Source organism: Elephantulus edwardii, unplaced genomic scaffold, assembly GCF_000299155.1.
Source record: "Elephantulus edwardii isolate Elephantulus edwardi_28Jun2011 unplaced genomic scaffold, EleEdw1.0 scaffold00047, whole genome shotgun sequence".
NCBI classification, from domain to species: Eukaryota; Metazoa; Chordata; class Mammalia; order Macroscelidea; family Macroscelididae; genus Elephantulus; species Elephantulus edwardii.
Genome location: NW_006399797.1, coordinates 9,330,235 through 9,351,060, shown reverse-complemented (window position 1 = coordinate 9,351,060; position 20,826 = coordinate 9,330,235). Strand labels below are relative to the sequence as shown.

Genomic DNA, 20,826 nt, shown 5'->3' with positions numbered 1-20,826 from the left:
ATAAATGTTGGTTTGTCTGAATTTGGATCCAGATAAAGTCCATACATTGTGATTGGCTGACACATTTTTCCTTCCATATTTCTCTCCCTCCCTTAAAAGAAATTTTCGTTTTCCCCAATAAGTTTTCCCACAATATGGGCTTTTCTAATTATATCATTGTTTAATGACTTAACAAGTTCTATCCTCTGAATTTCCTGTAAATGAGAAAGGTATTTCTAACTAATATTAAAGCTAAAGAAAGAAAACAAGTCTAAATGTGCCTATAGATGCTAAGCTGAACTATAAATCTATATCTGGGAGAAGTGGAAAAGGTAAAGATCCTCTTGGAATATTTTCACAAATTCTACTTATCCAACACTCTATGCCCACAGACTGATGATGCCCTTCTAGACCACAGAGACACCCTAGGCCTCACACATTTTCCTCCAGCCCTATTGTTGCTGTTGTTGCTATTGATATGTACTATGAAGTCAGAACCAACTCATAGCTGACAATCCAGCAGGTTTTCAGAGGCAGTGAATTGCAAGGGAGGGATTCTTCATCTTTTTCCCATGGAGCAGCTGGTGAATTTTAAACTATATACCTATCCCCAACATGTTCTTTTCTGTCTACAAGTGCTGCTACTGATTAGAACCTTTTGCTAACTGTTCCCATTAATAAGAGACTTGAGTGTTGATCTTATTAACAATGGCTAGCCTTGGATGAAGAAGTCCTAGTGGTGAAATGGTTACATATTTGGCTGCTACCTAAAAGATAAGTGGTTCACTCAGTGACTCCGCAGAAGGAAGACTTAGAAATAAGTTTCATAAAGATTACAGCTGAGGAAACCCTATAGGACAGTTCTGCTCTGTTGTGAGAGGTAACTATTAGTAAACAACAACTTTGTTGACTGCTGACTGTTAACTACTTTATCCACATTATTTTAATACTCATAATAAACTAAGATGTGAGACTGTTGTTGTTAGGTGCTCTCAAGTTGAGAATGATTCTATTCTATGCTATCCTCACCAACTGTGACATACTTGCACCCTTTGCTGCAGTTACCATATCAATACATCTCATTGAAGGTCTTCCTCTCTTTCACTGACCCTCTAGATTTTCAAGAACGATGTTCCTTTCCAAGGAACAGTCTGTCTGAATAACATGCCCCAAGTATGTGAGACAAAGCTTCGCCATCCTTGCCTCCATGGAACACTCTGGCTGCACTTTTCCCAAGACATATCTGTTTGTTCTGTTGACAGTCCATGGAATAGTCAATGCTCTTCTCCAATACCACAACTCAAGGATATCAGTTTTCCTTTCAACCTTATTGTCCACTCTTAGTTGGATAACAAGTGATTGAAAAGACTATAGCTTGACTAAGGCTCACCTTCATTTTCAAACTGACAGTGTTCCTTAGTTATTTGGATAGGTCCTTGATACTACTACCTTGCCCACTGCGATATGTCTCCCTATCTCCTGTCTGCTGGTATTAAGGGTGTTAATTGTGGACCAAAGTAAGGTGATGAAATCATTGACAATTAATCTTTTCTCCATATATCATGATGCTTATTCATCCAGTGGTGAGGATTTTGTTTTCTTGATGTTGAGATGTAATTCATATTGAAATCTGTTGCCTTTGATCTTTTGTAGCAAGCACTTCAAGTCCTCCTCAGTTTTTTTAGCAAGCATGTTAGTGTCATCTATATAACATGGGTTGTTGATGAGTCTTCCTCAGATCCTCATACTTCCTGCTGCCAGAGCTTATACACATGCACTTTCCTCCTTCACCTATATAACCATCAGTCATTCTGGAGATCTTGGTTCTACCTTCCTTTCTCAGGCAGGCCTTCCTTGACCTCTATGCTAATCAAATTGCATGTTTTCAAAGCACTAGACACTTCTCCATTGAAACTTTTATTACAATCATGTTTTTAAATTCATGGAGCTCTGGTGGCCTAGAGGTGAGGAACTGTGCTGCCAACTCAAAAGCATGTGGTTGGAATCCCTCAACAGCTCTGTGGGAGAAAGATGGGAAATCTCTTCCCATGCAATTTACAGCCTCTGAAAACCTACTGATGTGTCCAGCCATGGGTTGGTTCCAACTCAATGGTACATAACAATAATAACATTTTTATATTCTGACACATTTGAACCCATTGCTCCAGTCACTGTGACAATCCATTTCATTGAAAATCTTTGGTGGGGATGGCACAGGATAGGACAGAGTTCCAATCAATTGTTTGGAATCATTATGAGTGGATCTTGACTCCACAGTAACCTACAATAGCAACAACAACATTTTAAAATTGTTTTATTAATGAGAAATTCCTTCCAAGGACATAAACTTGATTATAGAGAAGCATTATGCCTGTTTGTACTTATATTTGTGTGCATAATGCCTGCTGCACTCAATATATGTGTTGAGAGAATGAATAAAAGCCCAAGTGGGCTAGTTAAAGATAAGTACAAACAGACATAATGCTTCTCAAGCCAAGGTAGGTTGACACTAGCCAGATTTTAAGTGGATTAGCCTCAAATTTGTGGGCATTGATATTTTGTCTTCTAGATATCTTCAGTGGAACTCATGACCCTCTAAATTCCTTGCATTTGGCCTCTGACTTGTTCCCCAGTCCCTGTTTATTATTGACTTATCACTGGAATCTCAATGTTTTTCTCTTTCAGTCAAAGCTTCCTGACTTTGCTTACTTGGACTTCTGTTTCATTTAGAGTCAGGAATATTATTACTTGAAGTGGGTGCAGTAGAAAATGTTCTTTTTTTAATATATTAGTGATTAGATCAAAAGATTGCATTAAACTTTATAAATAAAGTTTTGAGTCTATACATATATGTTCACTGGGATTCAGCTAGACCTGGGTAGTTAAAAGTGTTTCACACTCAAAGAGGGACGTTCAAGTCTATCCAGAAGCACTCATCAGAAAGGTCTGGTCTTACCTCCAAAATATTAGTCACTGCACATCCTATAGTTACGGTTCTACTCTGACACACCGGGGTTACCATGAGTTGGCAGCAATTCTTTTTGAGGGGAGGGTTAGAGATTGGAATAAGAATAGACAAGGTTTCATTCATAGAGGAGCTTATAATTTAATGGGAAAAACAGCAAATAGATGAAAACAATAGTGTAAGCACAATACTAAATATAAAATAGTGTACAAGGTTAGAAGTACTGAGACAATGGCAACATTAGCAAAGAGATAACACTTAATCTGTGCCCCTACAGGAAAGTGAAATTTTTCTGGTAGATAAAGGCATGAAGAAGACATTTTAGGGCAAAAGAACAGTATGCTTTCCATATGACCAACTATCCCACTGTTTGGAATATACCCCAAGAAACTCAGAACTGAGGTGCAAACAGAGGCTTGTACACCAGTGTTCATAGCAGAATTATTTACTATCGTAAAATCACAGAAACAGTCCAAATGTCCAACCACAATCAAATGGATTGGGACATTGTGGTACATTCACACAATGGAATGCTATGCAGCACACAGAAGCAAAATTTTAAAAATTACTACTTAACTTGGGAGAGACTTGAAAGCATTATGCTAAGTGAACTAACTCAGACCCATAAGGACAAATACTGTCTAAGACCATTATTGTATAAATAGAAAGATAACTAGTAAAATGTGTGTGAGGATCCAAGGTGGGGAGGGTAGGAGCAGAGGGATGAGGATGGGCAAGGGGTAATCATAAGGTTGCACAATTTGATGGGTGGAGGGAGAGGCGCATAAAGGAAATTAGATCTTATGTGAAAAAAATGTATACAAACTTTTTAAGTAAACCAGAATGAAATAAAAAATTTTATTTTATTTTTTTAAAAAGAAAAATATGCTCATGAGAGATAATGGTCGTTCAGTGCTCTTTGTTCCTGGATTAAGACAGTGAGGAGAGCTGTTGAAGAGGCCAAATGGGTGGGCAAAGCTGAATATAAAGCTATAGCCAACCTTCCATGTGATTAAAAATTACTTAAGAGGATTTAAGTGAGGCAATGATGTGGTCCAGCTGGCATTAAGGGATGAAAACGTGATGGTATGTAGACTAGAGAGAAATAGTTGAGGGGGATATAGAGTAGAATATTATAGTAGCATAAGTGAGAAATGATGAGTGTCTATATTATTGTTGTGACAGTGGGAGGGGGAAAAGCAGAGGTTTGAGAAATCAAGGGGAGACTGAGGAAGTGGTCAGGGAGAAAAAAAATAGAATCTAGACAGGCTGCCAGGATTAGATTTTAGGTCATCGTTTTATGGTGTTATCTTGTGGAATACAAATGAAGAGTTCAATAAGAAAATAATGATTTTGACTCAAACATGTATTTGTTGGACAGTTACCAATGAGTCCAGTTTTCAGAAAAGTAGTAGAAATTGGATATAAAAATTTGGTGACAGTTTACATGTAGGTAAACATCAATGTCATGAAAATGAATCAGTATCCCAGGAAAAGAACAGACCAGTGATTGTTCACTGAAACGATCAACTGTAATGGGGTGGTTTCCGTCTTTTTTGTTTGTTGGTTTATGACTCATTTAAGAATTTGACAAAACTAGTATCTTCTCTTCTCAGAAATTAATACAAAATAAAGCTATGAATCTCCTAAGGGTGTATGGGCCCACGTTCAGAACTTTTAAGTTGCAGTCATAGGGAGAAAAGCACATGAATCAGAGGAGTGATCAGGGAAGGAGGAGAATTCGGCAAGGCTGTTGCTGTGAACAGTGAAGACGAAAAGGAGAATTGACAGTAACATAAGTTTTAGATAAGAGACATAGAGGTGGAAAAGTGCTAATTTGACTTGACAGCCTGGAGGTTACCCTTTCATGAAGGCATTTTCATTGTGTCAAGTTGATGGTGACTCACGAAGGTGTGACCTCATGTACAGCACAACATAATTTGCTTGGTCCTGAGCCAGCTTCATGGTAATCCATGCTTGAGCCCACTATCGTAGCTGCTGTATGATGTCTTCCGCCTCCAGGACTCATGTCCCAGCACTGTACTGGACAGTATTCTCTTGTGGTCCTATGCTTTATACTGACAAATTTTCAGAAGTAAATGACCAGACCTATTTTCCTATATTTAGTCCACTGCTTCTCTGTCAGTTTGTTGCATTGTGATGATTTGTGTATTGCTATGATGCCAGAGGAAGCTCTGCTGGCCTACTGAGGATGTGACGTGTACTGCCAACCCAACGACAAGTGGTTTAAATACACCAGCTGTTCCATGGAGGAAGATAGGCAATCTCTTGCCTTGCAATTTACAGCCTCTGAAAACCTGCTGGAGGGTCAGCTATGAGTCAGTTCCAACTTGATATTGAGTTTTATCACTTATATCATATGCAAGGAAAATCCTGCTGTAGATTATCTAAAAACTACTGGAACAGTACATTGACAGAGAACTACCAGAAATACACAATGGGCTTAGAAGAGGTCATGGCACTAGAGACATCATTGTCAACGCCAGATGGATCTTGCCAGGAAGCAAAAAAGTACAAGAGGAATATCTAGCTATGTTTCGTTGACTATGCAAAGGCATTGGACTGTGTAGACCACAACAAATTGTGGTTAACCTTGAAGAGAATGGGAATCCCACAACACTTGATTGTGCTTATGCAAAACCTATACTTGGACCAGGAAGCAGTTCTCAGAACAGAGGAGGGAAACACTGCATGGTTCAAAATCAGGAAGGAAGTGCTTCAGGTATGTGTCCTGTCTCCATACTGTTTCAATCTATATGCAGAACAGACTATTTGGGAAGCAGGGCTTTATGAGGAGGAATGTGGTATCAGGATTTGAGGAAAACTCATCCACAACCTACATTATGCAGATGACACAGCCTTGCTTGCTGAAACTGAGAAGGACCTGAAGCACTTGCTGCAGAAGGTCAAGGACTGTATTCTTCAATATGGATTGAAACTCAACATCAAGGAAACAAAATTCTCATCACTGGGCAGCACCATGATGGACTGAGAAGAGACTGAGGTTGTTAACAGTTGTAGCTTGCTTAGCTCCACAATCAACATTTTTGGTGCCAGCTGTCAGGAAATCAAAAGACAAATTGCATTAGGTATATCTGCTGTCCGAGACTTTTCCAGAGTACTCAGAAGCAATGATGTCATAAAGGTGCACCTGATTCAGTCCATGGTCTTCACAGTTACTTGCTATGCATCAGAGAACTGGATAATGACTAAGGAGGAGAGACAAAGAATTGATGCCTTTGAGTTGTGGTGTTCGAGAAGAGTCTTAAACATACTATGGACCACCAAGAAAACAAACTGGTCTGTCTTGGAAGTGAAGCCAAGTTTCTCCTTGGAGGCAAGGCTTTTGAAGCTCCAACTCACATGCTTTGTGTACACATGTCAAGGAAAGACCGATCCTTGGAGAAGGACATCATAATCAGAATGATGGAGGGATAGCACAGGAGAGGAAGACCCCAGGGGAGATGGACTGATACAATAACTGGGGCAATTGAGGTAGGTGTATCGGAGTCAGTGAGGACTGGCTGAGTGGTAGGCTTCAGAGCTATTGTATGTAGGGTTGTTAGGAGTTACAGGTGACTTGACAGCACGTAATAACAACAGTGTTATGCTACTGCTATTTTACATGACACACAGGTTTTTAGTGGAACTTCCAGACTAAGGAAGATTAGGATTTGAATAGTGAGAGGACAAAAGCCATACTGCAATGAGATAAAGGCTAATATATGAGAAAACTGAGACCATGCATATAGATTCTTCTGAAAGCTTTGGTTATACGTCCAGCTGTTAATAGAAAGGTTGACAGTTCAAACCCACCAGCTACTCCATGGGATTCTCCTCCCATAAAGATTTACAGCCTCAGAAACCTGATTGTTTCACCGTGAATTGCAATTGACTTGACAGTAGTGGATTGAATTTGATTGTAAAGCATTGCAATGATGAGAAAGATGAAAGATAGCTTATTAGAAAAAGGATTGCATTTTTATTTGCATCATCACATTAACAAATGTGAGGAAAGATGGGCTAATGGATGGAGTCAGTCTCAGGGAATGAGGACTAGAAACAGGGTTGGTTGTGGACTAGTCATTTGTAGGTAAATGGAGAAAGTAGAAAGGATTCATATTCATAATCCCTGTTTTCATATTAAATAGGATGGTGTCATCAGTTGCGGGGAGGTGGTAGAAAAAGAACAGAAGGCTTGAGAAAGCTATGAAAAACTAAGTGTAGGAGAAAGGACTATTTAAACAATTGCTGAATGGCATAATTGAAGGTGGTAATTAAAGTTAGCCACGTTCAAATTATGTGTCTTCATTATCTGAATTTCTTAGGAAATCCGTTTTTCTGTCTCAATTTTCTTTTTTATTTTTAATGAGTGATGTGTAAATGAAGTGACAAATAAAATTGGAAATACCTTGAGAAACACAGAAAATGAAAAGATAATGGAGTTTTAGAAATGTTAAAAAAAGGATAATGATGATTACTCTTTGAATTATACAGTGATTGCTACTCCCTTCAATTTTAACTCTGAAAATATGTCTAAAGAAAAGCTTCTAAACTAAAAAAAAAAAATTGTTTTTTTCTTTCTGAATTTCAGATGGAAATACAACAAACAGAAAATTCTGTAAAGTGATACGTAAACTAGTAATTATATGAACAAAGATGTCAAATTAAGGCCTTTCTCATAATGTTTACCTAAATATATACCAAAATATTAAGCTAAAGGGAAAATGATGCTTTCTTTATCAAAGAAATAAGCTAATAATGCCCATGTTGATTCAGCAAATATGTATATAGTAAAGAATTTAGGAAAACTATCTGATGTTGAAACTAAGAAATATATGATCCAATGGTTAAATATTTTGAAATCTCTAAGACTATCTCCTGACATTTACATTTGTGTTAAATGTTTTCAGACATCTACTTTTTATCAACAAAATGAGATAAACATATGGCACTAGAGATAATTATGCATAATAGAAAAGCCCGAAGGAAATGCAACATTAATTTTGCCTTTTTTTTAGTAATTCAAGTTTATTTGTGTAATTATAAATGTCATTCTGTGCTAAGAAATGCAATGTGCTGAAATAGACCACCATTTGAAATGCTTGATGGATGACAGGATGATGGAAAGAGACACTTAATGAAGAATAAATATACTTATGAGATGGAAGGACAATTACTCAGGGTTTGTTACTCTTCCTAATAAAGAAGTAACTCTAACCACAATTCTCTTTCTCTTTTCAACTAAATAATCAATGACTATTCTGAAGTTCAACAAAAAGAAATATTAAAATCTAAGTTTTGAGATGAGAAAAAAATTAGGCAAGGGACTCCTTTTCCTTTGTCAGAGCTCAAATCTATCTTCTACCTCCTTGAAAAAAGTGATGGAACTCTGATGGGCTACTGGGTAAAGAGTTGCACTGCTAACCCAGAGCCTGAGGGTTCGACTCCACCAGGTGCTCCCGGGGAGATAGAGACACAATATCCTCCTGTGCAATTTTCAGCTTCTGAAAACCTACTGGAGAGTCAGACTCAACAGGACATAACAATGACGTACTACTACTTTACTAAATTCAACAAACCAAACCCACTGCTGTGGAGTCAATTCCATCAGGTTTCCAAGAGACTGAACCAAAAGTCCAGTGATCTACTTTTGAAGAATCAACTATTGAAAACATAAGGAAGTATATAGTTCTAGTCTGATATACATGGAGTTGCTATGGGTTGAAATTGATAGAGTTGCAATCGGTAACAACTATAAGGAGAAGATGTTTGTTCTGGAAGCCTTGAAGGCTAAAAGCAACAGATCTTTCAGTGATGGTCCTAAGCAGAGCTAGGAAGGAGCCACATTGCCGTTCGTACTGTTCTCTTCCTTAGAGATTTGGGCAATCTGTTAGCAAAAGAAGTACCATATAGGAGGGCTACACTTGGGTTAGACCTTTCTTTGTATTATAGGGAGCTCTGGTGGCCTAGTCCAGGGAGAGTTTAATTTCTAACCCAAAGGCCACATCTCTGTGGCAATTAGGATCTAGCAACGTCTCTGCAGGAGAAGATTGGCAATCTCGTCCCATGCCATTTACAACCTCAGAAACCCAGTGGTCAGTTACGAGTCTATTCTGACTTGATGGCAGTGAGTTTGAGATTGTTTTGTATTGATACCTATACCTTGTTTTGTTTTGGTTTTTACTCCTCTGAAAGAAAGGAAAAAAATCTTTTCTATTCCAATATACCAATACTCTCTACGCCATTGCTGCTCCTTTCAATTTCATTTGATGTAAAGTAGCGTTTAACTGACTTCTTAAATTAAAAAACCCACTCCAACCTCTTGCTGTCAAGACATATTCCAACTAAGAGGTCCCTTGGGAGAGAGTGGAACTGCTCCACAGAGTTCTGAAGACTGAATCCTTCTGGAAACCCACTGGCACAACTTGATCCTGCTGAGCTGCTGATGAGTTCAAACCACCCACCTTTTGGGTTGCAGTCAAATGCTTTAACTATTATGCCACCAGGGAGCCGCCTCTTTCTTATCTTTCAGAACCTTAAGAGAGCCCGTGATTCACATGATAGCCAGGTCTGTTTCTTGTTTGCATGAACAGTGATGATTCCAAACGCGAGAAGGAAAGAAAGGAAAATGTCTTAGAAATTTCAGAATCATGAGAAACCAAACGTGTGATCTCCTGCCAGCTTTAGTTTACAAAACTTGCATGGTCTCAGATGTGTTTACTTGAACTTTAAGTCTTAGGATTGCTATTAGAGTCCAACAAATCCCTTCACCCAGCCCGCTGACTTTGGTCTAGTTTAGTGTGCATAAAAAGAATTACTAGAATAGAAAAGTTGGCCTGATTGATATTCACTCTCTAAGCCATGTTCAATGTCTATTTAAGCCAAGACCAGTGACATAATTATGTAAGTGCCCTGCCTGAGAAGGTGCTTTTGATTTTGTTTTTAGTGCGTGTTTAAAAGACGGCTGGTCAAAACAACAACAACAGCAAATTAATTTTTATTTTTTACACCTTCCTAGCACTATTGCAAGTACAAAACAGAGATTATTGAAGAAGAAATGACTGGAGATTCAAGTGGGGTTTATGTAGCAAAAAGAAGGGACACGTTTCAGAACTGGACCTCATTTACATTATCTGCTTACATTCTTTCTGGAAGCCTCACTGCCAACATTTTGTCCTAGATCAAGCTTAATTAAAACAGTTACAAACTGCACACAGATTTGGCTGCATATCAGATGTCAATGTTCATTTGATTGCTCTTCCTTTATTCCCCCCTAAATGTTCTCTGTTCTCTATGTGAGCTGTGGTGACTGGCCACACAGCAAGTTAAGAGAGGCTATTTTGACCCATGAAAGTAATTTAGCTATTGCCAAAACAGAGAGCTGCTGCCCGCCAGTGGAATCAGAGGCTAACACTATTTCACCATAACTCCAGGATCTGGAATCAGCAGTTTGAACGTCTATATGCTTCACAGTAGATTATTCTTTTATTCCGTGAATGTTTATGCAATTCTTGCTTGTGCACAATGATGAGTGAGTGAGTCTCCAGGAGAGTGTTGGAAATAATATAATTCCATCATTAACTACAGAGCACCTAAAATTGGGAAGAGAATACACATTATGTGAAAAAGTAATATTACATGATAGGACAAGTTTTTAGAGGTAGCTCACATAGGTGGCCTAGTGGCAAGAAGCTGTGCTGTAATCCCACAGACATGCAGTACAAATCCACCAGCTGCTCTGTGGGAGAAGGATGGTTGATCTCCTCCCGTGTGATTAACTACCTCTGAAAACCGGCCAGACGGTCAGCTATGAGTTGGTTCCAACTCAGTGGTACACAACATCAACCTGTTTTAGGGCCAAATGGGTTTAAGTCCTTTTTGACATTTAGTCCTAGAGTTAGTTCCTGGGTAGTGCAAATGGTTAAGAACTACTAGCCAAATGGTTAAGGACTACTAGCCAAAAGGTCCATGGGCTAAACTCACCCAGAGGTTTCTGAGAAGGTAGACCTGGCCATTTGCTTCTGAAAAGTCAAGTCACAGCCTTGAAAACCCTGTGAAGAAGTTTTGCTTTGCACACATGGTGTTGCCACAAGTCTGAATTGACTCCAACTAACAAGGAAGAGAAGGGTGTTCCTGGGTGGAGCAAACAGCTAACCCACTGAGCTGCTAACCAAAAGTCGTGGTTCCATCCAGAGGCATCTAAGAAGAAGGACTTGGTGATCTACTTCCAAAAAAGTAGTCACCATTTAAACTCTATGGGTCACATTTCTGCTCCGACCTTCCTAGAGTCACCAATCAACTTGATAACTGATTACGTTTTTGTTTGCTCATGTGTTAAGAAGGCTAGTTAAACTCCATTGTGAGGATGACACAGGATAGGACAAAGTTCAGATCTGGTGTTCATAGAGTTGCTATGAGGTGTGGATGACTAGATGTCATCTAACAACAATAGTGGTTGAACTCCAGAAGAGAAAGTGGTAAGAGATAAGTAATGTTAGAACCAGACTGTGGAGGACATTGGACAAGCTAAAAGGCTTATCTTTGAGATAAGGGTAGGCAGGAAAGGATTTTGACATGTTTTATTGGCTTATTTGTCCAGAAGTATGAGGATGGCGCAGGATAGGACAAGGTTCAGATCTGTTGTTCACAGGGTCTCGAGGAGTTGAGGGATCTTATTTGATACGATGGTACCTAATAACAACAAAATTGGCTTATATCAGGGCAGATATCTTAGAAAGACAGGAAAGGAGGATATAAAAACGTAAAGGCTGGGTTAAATGTGGTGAAAAAAGTACATATAGTGTCAAAAGACATAAAAAGGAGAAAGGGTTATAAGTGTGGTATCCAACTGTGGAAAGAATGAAGTAGAGTCATGAAACAACAATGGCTCTGAGGGTCAGTACATTTATTAATGGGAAAATGATAACAATATTGGAAGATGTAAAGATGTTTGTCAGGAAAGCTGATTTTGAAGAATTATTACTTTAGGTTTCATGTGAGGTCACACCAACTGATAATATACCAGAGAATGACAATGAGGCCGCTGGTGAGAGAAGTCTCGTAGTGAGAGGAAGTGGAATGGACAGTCCATGTGAAGCATCATTTCCTCAAAGGCAACCATTTAATCTGGTAGGACCATAACCTTATGACAAGATACGAAAAGAAAAGACCTGAAGACAGTGTCTTACTCATTATGAGGTAAGACGATGAAAATCATGGAAGAAAATGAAGAAATGGGAGGAGAATCAGCAGAGTGGGACAGAAGCAAAGACTACAGAATCTTAGTTGGAAGGAAGGCTGTGGTGCTTGGAGAGGTGCATGCAAGATAGTTGAGGAAAAATGTAAGTTCTTGTAAGAATGAAATCATTTAAAAATGTTTGTTCTAGAAAATCAAGTGCCAGATTACTCATTTATGCATTGACAATGCTGCTCCTGTTTGTCTGATTTAACATTGAACTATTTTCCTTTTTTGTTTATTTAATAAAGTTCTTGCCATTCAGATATAGCATAGGAATGATATTATTTCTCTTTAAGGCTTTACTACCCCGTTAACCTGCACTCACTTGTGTGCTGCCATACCAACAGGCCCATGTGAGAATCAGATTACAGTGACTAGAATATACTTGTACTCAACAAATAGTGGTAGTTAGTCGGTGTAGGGGATGTGGACCCTCTTTGGAAGCAAGGATGAGGCTTCTTTGGGCTTGTTGCTAGGAGGGGCTATTCCCTGGAGAGGACATGATGCTAGGAAGGATGGAGGGTCAGCGAAAGAGAGGAAGACCCTCAACCAATTGGATTGATATGGTGACTGCTGCAATGGGCTTTAGAGTGTCAGGAAGTGTGCGGATGACACAGGCTAAGTAGAACAGGATTCAGATCTTTTCATAGGATTGCTGTGAGTCGTACTTGACGGCACCTAACAACAACACCCACTCCTGTACTTGCTTGGAATTAGGAATGAGCTCTGGTGGCTTACTCCACAGAGAGTAGTTCTGCTAAATCAAAGGCAGTGTTTCACTGGTGGTTTAAATCCAGTGACAACTCTGAGGGAATAAGATGGGCAGTTTCCTCCCAGGTAACTTATAGCCTCAGAAAACCAGGTGGAGGGCCAAATACAAGTTGGTTCTTACTTGACAACGAAGAGTTGAGTTAGAAGTCAAGCCAGAGTTGAGAGGGTCCTAAACTTAATCCATTCTAATTGGTACTTTATAAAAAGGAGAAATACACAAAAATACCAGGAGAAGATATCTATCAGATGCATCTACATGCCCAGGGCTGGCCACTGCTAAAACCTGAAAAAGACACAAAGGAATCTTTCCCTACAGCCTTCTTCTGAATTCAGATTTGTTGTCTTTTGGATTGTGAGAAATAAATGTCTGTTCTTTAAAACCACCCACTTGTGATATTTTTTGAATGGCAGCACTATAAGACAGCTTCTATAGGTTTTGTATCTCTAAGTGGCCTAAAATTTTCTTTGAGGCTAAGATGATAGCGTTTTTCTTTCATTCTTTGTTTTGTATTCACTCCTGAGCCCTTAAGTCATCGTCATGATGTATAACACAAAAAGAGGAGTGAGAAGCATTTGGAAAACCTCTGATTCTTAACTAAGAGGCTCCTGTAATTATTGTGCTTATTAGATTAAGTGTACACTAAAAACCCAAGGCTTCCAAGGTGGAAAAGGAATACTGGATTCTCTCCATTCCTACCAATGATTAATGCAATTCCAGCTTCCTTTCTCCTTTCTCCCCAAAAGGGAGTGTCAGAGAGAGAGAAAGCCTTATGAGTTCGCTCCATTTTGCTGTTTAAATGATGTCTTCATCTGTTCTGGAAGGAACAGCTCTACTTTCCAGCCAAGTTACTTGGAAACAAATTTAATGTCCTCCAGCACTCTTCTTTTGATAATATTTGGGTGTCTCTTTGAGAAGAAAATTTACTACATAGCAAACCGCGCCAGCAAAATTTTTCAGCAACTTAATTTAGAAGTGGATTATTTTCCTGAACAGACCCACACTTTGTCTTGAATACAAGGCAATCTTTTCATGTGTTTCCCGAAAAAGCACCTTGCTCGCTTATACCTGAGTTTCCATTAGTGTCATTTAATGAAACAAAATGTACTTTTTCCTAATACAAGTCTCCTGCTCTCCAATACACTGCTTTCCTCTTACATTTCATGCTCTGAGTTCCTTTTATCTAAGTCATAAATCTACAATTTGTAAAAATTGTTCCCAAACTTTAAAGCTAGCTCTCTGTTCTCCTTGGCATAGAATTTGTGGTTTTATTTGCCCCCAAAAAAGTTTTTCCAATGGAGAGAACAGGGTCTAAGAATATTTATTACATTTTAAATAAAGGAAAAACAGAAAGTCCCGTCTCAAAGTTCGAATATGACATTGTAAATCCATCTTTTCTTTCATCAGCCATTTTCTTTGGCATTTGGGGAACTATTTAAGCCCTTAGCTTAAGTTAAGGATATATTTACTCCCTACTTCATAGTGATGATAACATGTTGGTAGAAATATTTATATAGTCTTGGTGGTTTCAGTAGACCTCTTTAGAATGGCAAAGTAAAAACATTGCAAGATGTCAGTGTCACAATCAGAGACCAAGTGTGGCTCATTTCTAAGTAGTTTTCTAGTTTAAGTTTTTAAGAAGGCAATGAAAGCAGTTCCTAGACAACATTCCCACCCCTACTGAATATACTTAGTATTGGTGCTCTTGTGGCTTAGTTGTAAGAACCTGTGCTGCTATCACAAAGGTGTGTGGTTCAAATCCACCCGCTGTTCTGAGGAAGAAGGATGAATATACTGAGTATAAAGGAAAGAATTTATTTCAGAAATTTAATCATCATTAAGACAATTCTGGTGGCACAGTCCGTAGGGAGCTGCACTGCTAACCCAAAGGCCATAACTCTGACAGTCCAGCAAGCCTCCCAAGGGAAAAAGATGGACTGTCTCTTCTTACATGATTTTAAAGCCTCAGAAACCCAATGGAGGGTCAACGATGATTTAGTTCTGACTTGACAATAAGAGAGAAAATCATCATTTTCATCTTGAGCAAGAAAGACAACCAAAAATCTTACTCTGACAGCAGTATTTTGCTAATAAGATATAAGCAAGGAATTATTTTGATCTGTTTCTGTCCTGTGTTACACACAGTCTTAGAATCACAGTAGAAAACCCATGATGCATACTGATACACAGAGAAATGAAACGGACACTCAGAGGCCTCGAATGTGAAAAGTGTTACTGATAAGCTGAAAAGCACTGGCTGTTTGGAGAAGTTCACTAAATCTAACTGCATCATATTGACACTGGAGCCAATGCTAACTACAAACCAAATAGAATGGATTCAGTGCGTCCCACCTGGCTTGATGTCTCAATGTGTCCACACTCCCAAGGCAACAACAGGAGACCTGAAGCTTTTAAGAAGTTATGTTTCTGGGCTCTAAGTGAAATTCTTTCATTTCTCCTTTCTTTGAACATCCTTATAAGGATTAAAAGAGATGATCACAAGCTACTTGAATACAGACACTTGTTTGCTTGCAATATACTTCCAAAGGGACATGCAGGAAATTTAAATAAATTGTTGCATTAACAAAATCCCACTGAATTTCTAGAATATTTCATCTGTGACCAGAGATATCCAAAGATTGTCATCAGTAATAAAGAACTAAAAGCAGGATACCTGATTAATGCTTACTAACAAATAAACATAGGTATTTCACCATAAAAGGTCCAGAAATAATACAAGAAATTTAGAAAAGAGATAAAAGGGGGAAAAATTTATAGCCATCAATCATTATGCAATCATTGATTTTGATGTCAATCACTCTTTTTCTTATTAATGGGGAAAAGTATTTTTAAAATGAAAATATATTTATTGTTGGAATTTTTAATGTATCATCAGTATCAAGATATCTTTCATTTCCAGTATAATCAAGTTTAAACATAAGATTGCAAACCCACTTCCCTCAAGCAGATTCCTACTCATGGCAATCCTCCATGAGATTTCAAAGTCTTCATAGGAGGCAGCCTTATCTTTCTCCTGGGGAATAGTTGGTGGATTCCAACTGTTGACCTTTTGGTTAGAAGCTCAACACATAATGCACTATGCCACCTGGCTCCTTAAACTTATGACTTGCTCTGGTGAGTTGAGTATGAGATGAGGTAGCAAATGATCTCTTTCTCATTGTCATTGAACTAGAATCAACCCACAGCTGACCCTCCAGCAAGTTTTCAGAGGATGTAAATCAAATGGGAGGAGATTGTCCATCTTTCTCCCAGGAGCTGCTGGTGAATTTGAGCTGCCAGAGAAGCATGGCCTTTGGGTTAGCAGCACAACTCTTTCCATACTATGCCATCAGAGCCTCATAAATAGCACTTGCAGCAATTTTTGCCACTTAATGTTTGCTTCTCATAGACTTGCACACTATCCAAGCAGTTTGTTTCCACCCTTTCCTTATATGTACTGTTAATACAAATATTTGGTATAAGCTTTGGGACATGATAGACATGACTTGAGTATTTCTTGTTGTGTTATTATTGCTTTTGGGTTTTTTAGTAGACTTGGTAATATAAATAACCCCAAAGTTATTAATTACAGGAGTATCTAGTGCTAACTCTTTCATATCATGGCCAACAAAATATGTTGTACAACAAAATTGTGTATGATAGAAATTATCCAGTGAAGTGTAGAGGGAACTGGTAGAAGTTATTGAAAGCACCTGGATTCTTGAAAAACTATTGAAAACGTAGTCTGCTTTTCAGAGTTGCTGGTTTTCCTGTAGTGACAAATCAGTTTGCCTCTTTTGAAGGGATGCACTAAAAAATTAATTACCTGTCCTGATAGCACCACTTTTAGCAGATTCCCTTCAATCCCCTGCCTTGCCTCAGACAAAATGAGAATTGTCTGTGTGTGACCTTTGTTCCTCAGGGCTCACATAGTGAATGAATTTATTAACTCAAGTCCAGGGAACTGTTACCAGGGGAAATGCTTTTACCACTCAGAGAAAGGGATGTAAAAAGTAGGAATTTATCCATTGGAGGTCCTCCTTTTGGTCAACTCACTGCAAATGTCCATACTCTAGGGAAATTAACCCTTGACATTTCTATTCTTATACTAAGTACTTAGCATTGTGTGAAAAGGTGACTGATAGCATAAGCTTAAGGGCTTACCTTCTAACTCAACAAGTTGTTAAATCTACCATCCACTCAACAGGAAAAAGATGTGAACGTCTGCTTCCATAAAGATTAAAAAAAAAACAAACCTCAAAAGTACTACTGGTGAGTTGGTCCCCACCTCATTTTTCGAAGGCAGTAAATGGTAAAGAGCCTATCTTTCTAAATGGTAAAGAGCCATGGAGTTGCTCGTGGATTTGAATAGTTGAAGACGTTCAGCCTTTTGATTAGTAGTGCAATTCACTATGGACAACAGCCACCAGAACTCCCCTGTGTTAAGTTATAACCTTGGAAACACTATGAAGCAGTTCTAGTCTTTCATGTAACATCACTGTGGGTCAAAATGACTGGACAGAAAAGAGGATTTTTTTTGAGGGGGAATACCATCAGATATTATAATTGAGAAGAAAAAAGAAATTTGAATACTTAGCTTAATGCCTTCTGTGTTGGAAAATAAATTATATATTGCATGTTAGGAAATCTTGAATTCTTTTTAAAAAATTCTCCCTCTAATCTACATTATGTAATTAATGTTAAATAATCAGATTATGAATATTTCTACAGATGAATCTTGGCTGAAAGCAGGAGTACCAGAGAAATGTTTATCTGTATTTCATTGATTATGCAAAGTTCTTTGACTGTGTGGATCACAACAGACTGTGACTGACTCTGAGAAGAATGGGAATTCCAGAACATTTAATTGTGCTAATGCGAAATCTATACTTGCACCAGGAGGCAGTCATCAGAACAGAGTAAGGAAACATTGCATGGTTCAAAATTGGAAGGGTGTATTCCAGGGATGTGTCCTATCTCCATAACTTTTCAATCTATATGAAGCACAGATTATCTGGGAGGCTGGGCTGTATGATGAGAAATGTGGCATCAGGATTGGAGGAAGATTCATCAACAATCTGCATTATGCAGATGATACAACCCTACCTACTGAAACTGAGGAGGACCTGGAGCTCTTGCTGCAGAAGGTCAAGAACTGAAACCTTCAATATGGATTGAGGCTCAATATCAAGAAAACAAAGATTCTCACCACAGGGCCAATTGGCAGCATCATGATGGATGATGAAGAGATTGAGACTGTTAACAGCTTTAGTTTGCTTGGCTCCCCAGTCAACACTCTTGGCACCAGCAGGCAGGAAATCAAAAGACGTATTGTGATGGGAAAGTCTGCTCTTAGGGACGTCTTCAAAGTGCTGAAGAGCAATGGTGTCACTCTGGAGATGAAGGTGCACCTGATAGAGTCCATGGTCTTTGCAATCACTTGCTGTGTCAGAGAGCTGGACAATGACTAGGGATGACAGAAGGAGAATTGATGCCTTTGAGCTATGGTGTTGGATAAAGGTATTGAATATACCATGAACTGCTGGGAAAACGAACATGTTCAATATAGAGAGGGTTAAACCAGGCTGTTCCTTGGAGGCAAGGATTCTGAAGCTCCATCTGACATATTTTGGACATGTTGCAAGGAGGGCCCAATCATTGGGGAGATAGAGACATCATGCTTGGGAGGGTGGAGGGACAGTGCAGAAGAGGAAGACTATGAGATGGATTGACTGGGATAATTGGAGTAGGTGTGTCGGAGACAGTAAGATTCGCACAGGATAGAGCAGGGTTTAGGGCTGTTGTACATAGGGTCGCTAGGAGTTGAAGGTCACTCAATGGCACATAACAACAATAACAACATGTACAGAACCACTCAACTTGATTCTGATTTTAGTCTTTGAACTGTGTGTTGGATTTGTGAGTGGTTTTTGGGTTTTATTTCCATTTCCAAGCGGTAACATGTCTCCATAAAGTCCTCTGTTAACATAGTAGAAAATTAGCTATATTTCACACCCTATAGTGAGAGAATGCATCACTGCTTTCAGTATTTCTAGCTGTTTGAGTCGCAACAATCATTTCTTCAACTAAAGATTTAGGGAGATAATGAAAACATTTACAGTGTAAAGTTTTATAGCTTGTCATACTGAAGTAGTGTTTCTTGTATTTTTAAAGCTTTCTCTCCATAATAACATTGAGACCTTAATATAAATGTTTTAAGGGAATGAGATAGAAAAAGAAATGCCAACAGTATGTCATTAAATTTTGGACTTTAATACTTTCTTTTGCCACTAAGTTGCTGTTTTCATTAGTCTTTGTTTATAATAATTGAAATTCATTGCTATCAAGTCCAAACAGACTGATAGTTTCAGAGGCTATAAATCACACAGGAGGAGACAGCTCATCTCTCTGTCATGGAGCAGCTGGTGGATTCAAACTGCTCACTTTTGAGTTGGCAGTGCAGCTCTCTATCCACTATGCCACCACAGCCCCTATTATTATAGCTCTCCAAATCACAATCAAATGACTCCAAATTTGAAAGAAATGAAAATATAACTCAAGGACTTGCCCTTAACTCAAGGGCAGTTGAAGATTGTTTGGGCACCACTTGTTTCATTGAGACCATTTTTCCTCTCTCCATCTTTTTTAGGAGATAGCAACTAAATAATGTCATTTATTTTTAAAGGCTATTTTTTCTGGGTACTTTTAATAAATGTTTTGGTGATTTCGGGGAATCAATTTTATCTTAACAGAAACTTTAAAACATAGAAGATTAAAAAAAAAAAACCCAACAAAAAACCCCAAAACACAGATTGTATCTTCAATATGATGTCTTCCAGAGTCCCCAAAGAGAAAAAATAATGACTTTAATCAGCAGAGGATGAGTAGAGAAGTGTCCTATCACTCTTTATGGTTTCTAAGCACTAACTGCCAATGTTTGTTGTTGTAGGTAGAATACTTCTATGAATTCCTGTCCTTGCGCTCCTTGGATAAGGGCATCATGGCAGATCCAACTGTCAATGTCCCACTGTTGGGAACAGTGCCACACAAGGCATCAGGTAGGTGGTCTTCTCTTGCAGAAAATTTGACACAACTTAATAATTATGAGAGTAATACTCAAGATTCAGATGTCATCTATCAGAGGTTATAGACTGTTTCCCTGAATAAGTGTTTTAGTTGTAAAGCAGCCCCGGTGATATTTTGTACATCCTTAGGTCAAAAAATTATGACAGTTGTCAAGAAATGATCATTTTTTAATTTCCTGAAAACTCAACCTCAAACACATCCAGTTCATCAATTACTTAACAATGTGTGTTTTTAATTATGTTAAGCGAGATATAGCTGGCCAATAAATGTGAGTTTATGTTTGTTGTTGTTGTTTTTATGTGCTGTCGAGTCGTTTGTGATTCATAGCGACCCTATGTACAACGACCCTAAACCCTGCTCTATCCTGTGCCAACGGCACTGCCTCTGACACACCCGTTCTGATAACCCCAGTCACTGAATCAATCCATCTCATAGAGGGTCTTCCCCTCCTGCGCCGTCCCTCCACCCTCCCAAGCATAATGCCCCTCTCCAAGGACCTGTCCCTCCTTGCAACATGCCCAAAGTATGTCAGACGAAGCCCCAGAATCCTTGCCTCCATGGAGTAGCTTGGTTTAACCCTCTCGAGGATGAATCTGTTTGTTTTCTTGGCAGTCCAGGGTGCATTCAATACTCTTCTCCAGCACCACAGCTCAAAGGCATCAATTCTCCTGTCCTCCCTAGTCATTGTCCAACTCTCTGATGCATAACAAGTGATTGCAAAGACCATGGCCTGTATCAGGCGCACCTTAGTCTCTAGAGAGACAC

At 38.8% G+C, this 20,826-nt stretch overlaps 1 protein-coding gene across 1 annotated transcript in view; it reads left to right on the top strand.

The window, feature by feature from the left end:
• The window catches only part of WIF1 (WNT inhibitory factor 1), a 120,523-nt gene that overhangs the window by 55,322 nt on the left and 44,375 nt on the right, over positions 1-20,826 (top strand). The window contains exon 3 of the mRNA XM_006886060.1: positions 19,925-20,033. Coding sequence (XP_006886122.1) covers positions 19,925-20,033 — 109 coding nt within the window. The remainder of the gene's footprint in view (positions 1-19,924; positions 20,034-20,826) is intronic.